The 5440-nt window shown below is 34.6% G+C and overlaps 1 protein-coding gene across 1 annotated transcript in view; it reads left to right on the top strand.

The window, feature by feature from the left end:
- The first annotated feature begins 1492 nt into the window (after window positions 1–1492).
- The window catches only part of LOC136852170 (uncharacterized), a 9443-nt gene continuing 5495 nt past the window's right edge, over window positions 1493–5440 (top strand). Inside the window, exon 1 of the mRNA XM_067126613.1 lies at window positions 1493–1593. Within this exon, the coding sequence (XP_066982714.1) occupies window positions 1493–1593 (101 nt within the window). The remainder of the gene's footprint in view (window positions 1594–5440) is intronic.

Here is a 5440-nt window from a genome sequence, read left to right as displayed (position 1 = left end):
ATCTCATAAGCGCTGGATAAATTGAATAGATAAAATGCAAAGTGTATGACAACTCAGTGCGTGAGTTCAGTTTTTGTGCCTGATTTTTATAGGGGCTTTTGATGTGTGTTGAACGTTTTTCGCCTGTGGATTTTAACAAAGCGAGCAAAATGAATGTTTTGAAGAACTTCGTATTTCTCAGCCAAAATTGAAAAAGAAAATTTAATGTTTAGTGATGCATTCCTAAAATAGGTTATTGAGAATAAGCAGAAATAGACATTATGGGGTAACTTGCTCTCCTTCTCTCTCTCTCTCTCTCTCTCTCTCTCTCTCTCTCTCTCTCTCTCGTTCTCTCTCGTTTCATGATTTCTTTTTCTTCACCTTTAGCTCTGCATACTAATTAGTTACATGCATTTAAAACCTGTACCCGTGCGACACAATATCTACAAACTAATTTCTCTCCCAAACGCTTGTGTTTTACATATCTGACGTATCCACAAGCACGCTTGTTAAAAGCAACATTAACTGTGAGTGTTTGTGTGTGTGTGTGTATGTGCGTGTGTGTATGTGCTCGTTTTCGGTGGCGATATGTACTTTTGACCTTTCTTTAAAATTACTATATAATAACGCATAACTACCGTACTGTGACAATCGATTCATACTTGGAACTCTTCAGATTAACTGGGTGGGACGTAACAGCATTAATTACCACTCTCTCTCTCTCTCTCTCTCTCTCTCTCTCTCTCTCTCTGGTCAGTTCCTAATGGGAATCAGCGGTAGAGTTGTGGGCTAGCACTCGTTAGGCGGAGTCAGGTCTCGGCCGGCTGATGAAGAATTAAGAGGAATTTATTTCTAGTGACAGAAATTCATTTCTCCTTTATAATGGTTCGGATTCCACAATAAGCTGTAAGGTCCGTTGCTAAGTAGCAATTGGTTCTTAGCCACGTAAAATAAGTCTGATCCTTCAGGCCAGCCTAGAAGCTGTTAATCAGCTCAGTATTTGCGATTGTGAAGAAACAGATAAATAAATAAATAGATAAATAAATATATACACCTGTAAATAAAACAATAATAAATATATGAATAAATAAATGAAAAATAAATGTATTTCTAGATACAGACTTAAAACCATATAACAACTTACCTTGATCTTCAGTATGATCTTGTTCTCAAGTATGAATTCAGTTCAGGGTGGCTTGAGCCTTGATCACATGAGCCCTGAATGCTACTTCGAATTAGGGTGACGTGATCCTCAGTATGACTTGGACTTTTAGTATGATGACTTCAGTTTAGAGTATGACCTGAATTCCAAGTGTGGCTTGAGGTTCGAGTATGATGTGGACTTTCAGTTTGACTTTAAATTAGGGTGATTCGAGCTTCACTTATGACTTGAACCTTGAGTATGACTTCAGTCTAGCTCATGACCTGAATTCCAAGTATGACTTGAGGTTCGAGTATGACGCAGACTTTGAGTATGACTTCAAATTAAGGCGATTTGGGCTTCACGTATGACATGAACCTTGAGTATGACATCGGTTTAGGTCATGACATGAATTCCAAGTATGACTTGAATTTCGAGTATGACGTGCGCATTCAGTACGACTTCAAATTAGTGTGAGTTGCGCTTCCAGTATGACTTGAGTTTACAGTTCTTTCATCTCTTTGAGAGTCACTTAAAACACCTAGTATGACTTGAACTGAAATATGCCAGCGGTCTTGAGTGTGACTTCAACCCTTCGAGTATGACCTGTCGATAAAGAAAGCAGATAATAATGATTTTGTTTATTGTTATGTAAAGATAGACAATCGAGATTTTCCAAGTTCTCTACAATGAACTGAATTGAACTGAATATAGAATTTAGGCCAAAGACCAGCTGCGACCTACGAGGTCATTCAGCGCTGAAACGGAAACTGACAGTAAAGGTTTGAAAGGTGTAACAGGAGGAAAACCTCAAAGCAGTTGCACTATGAATCAACTGTTAGGAGAGGGTGGAAAGTAAGGTGCAAGAAAGAGAATATGAAAGGAGGTGCAGTAAAAGAAAGAAGAGGGGGGTTGCAGCTAGATAAGATCACATTTCCATCATTCTATTTTTTTAGACAAAATAAAAACTTATTCTCTTTTAAGCTACTGAGATCCTTTGGTAAAAAATGATAGAGATTATTAATGAAAAAGTCAATAAATTTAGATCAGTGCTTTCAAATCCTTTTTTTTCTTTTATTAAGAAAAAATATACATTTACAATTCTTTCAATTTGTAATAATATTTTATATACATCATAATATATTTACATAAATGAAATTAGTTATTAAAGTATATTCACTACATTACAATTTTTATTATTCATCTAAATATGATTTTAAATTGCAGACATGTTGACTCGTGAAGACTTTTTGAACTGAAGTTTTAAATCCTATTTTATTTACATTGAAAGTATTGGCCATTCTACTTTTTATCCTTTCAAGTCAATGCGGGTCAGTACTTATAAATCCTAAGTATCGTCCCACCCATATCTGTAAAATCTGGGACCGTTGCCGTATTTTCAAATCACCAATATCTAACACAAAGTCGTAACTACTACTTGCTTTCAAATACGTATGGTTTTCATACTGCCAAAAAAATCAACTGGAGATGTTGTCACGTATGAGTGCCTGTTCTTCTGACTTTCCAAGTTTATCTATTTATCATTTCAAATTTAAAAAAATCCTGGCTGAACATTTCTCATTTTACTAATTTTAATTGTTAACCTGATGGAAATACCGGAATGAAATGAAATTTTTAAAAAAAGTCTTGTCGCCTGTGGCAACACAATTTGAATTCTCTGTCATCCATTGAAGAAACAGGCTTACCTACATAACAAGAAATCATGCGAATTATTATACAGTGATAATTGACTCTTCTCAGCATGAATCAAAAGAGCAAAATGGGTGTTTGAGTTCTAATAGTTTCTGCCCAATAGCATATCTCATGAAGCAACACACTGACTTTAGTTCTTCAAAATCGAGATTTTAAAAGTGGGTACTCCTAATTATTCAGTTGCCACTAAGAGCAAACATTACGATTCTTTCACATTTAATTCGACCGAGTTTCACTTATTCAGAGATACCACTAAGAAAGAACAAAACTTCATTTGATAATATATTCGATAAAATAGTTTTGCGTCAGCAGTATTCCTTGAATAAGCTAATATCAAGAAATGAACCGCAGGAAATGCTAAGTTCAAATTCCGTAGGCATTTGCGTCAGAATAGCCAACATTACAATCTTTGAAGTAAAGTAAAAACCTATGTAAGAATTTGCTGCTGGCCAATTTGCTCCCAATTTTGGTAATATTATTTGTTATTTTGTGCAGGATTTATTACTTTCCATTGCCAGGCTTAATCGTTCTATTAGCTTTCCTACATATATTTCGCCAGAGAAAACTTGAAAAAGGATGGCAGTTCTTAACCTTCCGTACCCTTGGGACCAGGAATGCAAACCTCCACAAATTTTAAAAAGAGACAACCGAGTGAAATCGTACCCCCATGATATCTTTATCTTATTTAACGATATTGCCAAAAAGATTATATATAAACATGATCCTATCTCTATGTTCTTGCTCCCAAATAGAAGCGTATTTGTCTGCAATAAGTTGTAACCAGTTAAAAATATGGTTGGCTATCCTGGATGCGCGCAGTCAGTCCCCACCATTTGTCATATCAAAACTAACTTCGCGAATTAAGTTGTGATTTTTTTTTGCAAATATGCATTAATTAAATAATAATATTTTATCATTTAAAATCTAAATTTCACAGAGGTAGCCTTTACCTATCTTTGAAATCTTATTCAAATTCTCAACAAAAGCACAATAGTTTCTGTTTTGACAACGAGAGATTCTCAAGTGGCTAATAGATAGCCCCAGTAGTATCCTTTTCAGAATAAATAACTGGATCAATCCACTTTTGAGTACTGGGTTTTAGGTATCACGTGATCGCCTGATCCATTACCTAGCAGCTCGGCAAACAATTATAGCATCGTTAAAAGACAAAAGTGGCCTTTACGCTAGTCTCTGAACTAGCGAATGAAGACTTTTGAGTAAACGCTATTTTGATATAATCAAAACCCCAAGGCTATTAAATATAGAGTGTTCTGTCTCTGATTTGAAACATATGCACAATTGATTAATTATGTATTTATTGGGTAGTTTTCTGGCGTGGCAAAACGTATGTACGGGGTGTGAGGTTGCATAACCCTTGTGCAAAATCTAAGCTAAGATAAATGACAGGTGTTAGAAGTTAATAAACGAAATGATATATATATATATATATATATATATATATATATATATATATATATATATATATATATATATATTATATATGTGTATATATATATATATATATATATATATATATATATATATATATATATATATATATATATATACATATATATATCATCCATTTCCACTAACTATTGAGAGAAACATGTCAATATCAAACAATTCCATAATCTAGATTCTACTCAACACCCTACCCACACTCTGAACAAAGACTCGTGCTGGCATTAGGCCACCGCAACTCAAAAATCGTTTCACGATTAAAGGTTTTAATACAAGTGTGCAAAAGTATGCACGCTCAATCTAGGTGAGGACTGCATTCAAACAGAACTCTTACTGCCAAATGGGCAGGAATCAAACAGAGAACGCAAACACTTTAAAAAGACGACACGTCTAACTGTGTACCAAAAGAATGAGATCATTAACTGCAATGTGATTTTTGTTTTCCCAGACTTACAGCAAAGTCTTCAAGGTCTCCCTGAAACAATATTTCGTCTCGATGAGGCCTCTTCTGTCCCTCCTCGAGGTATTCCTTTCATTTTTGGACTTTTTAGCTAAAAATGAGTTTGCAAGGTAAACATTAATGAAAGTTTTTCTCGTACCAATGAGGACTGAGCTTTCATAACTGGTTTTATTTTCCCTTCATAAAAACTTTTGATTTATGGGGATATATCGGCATGCATTATGTATTAATAATATAAATATTGATAGTTTTCTTGCATTTAGTAGAATTTATCGATTTGCAGAACTGATTTATTCGTATTCAAGGAATTATCAACTAAAAGGAACTCAGTTATTCCTTCTTTCTTCAAATCTAAGCGAAAATTCTTTATAGAAGAATCAACAGACTATAGACCAAGAAGGCTCCAGGGGAAGAGGAGAGAGAGAGAGAGAGAGAGAGAGAGAGAGAAAAGTTACAGAGGGCAGGAATGATTTTCCTCCTCGCTTGAACATTTGGAGATCAGAAAATTCCCACAACAGCACCAAGCAAACTATTCCACAGTTTAGTTGCCCAGCTAAAGATAAATCCTCGTAGAAAAAGTGAATAGTATTAAAATGATACTATAAAAACGATGCATTCTCTATCTGATAAATAAATCTGTAAGGTGAATTTGGTCGAAATATGACTGTTATATGACCATTTGC

The sequence above is a fragment of the Macrobrachium rosenbergii genome, chromosome 25 (genome assembly GCF_040412425.1).
Source record: "Macrobrachium rosenbergii isolate ZJJX-2024 chromosome 25, ASM4041242v1, whole genome shotgun sequence".
Lineage (NCBI taxonomy): Eukaryota > Metazoa > Arthropoda > Malacostraca > Decapoda > Palaemonidae > Macrobrachium > Macrobrachium rosenbergii.
The sequence above is the reverse complement of the archived record's forward strand: the minus strand, read 5'-3'. Positions and strand labels throughout refer to the sequence as shown.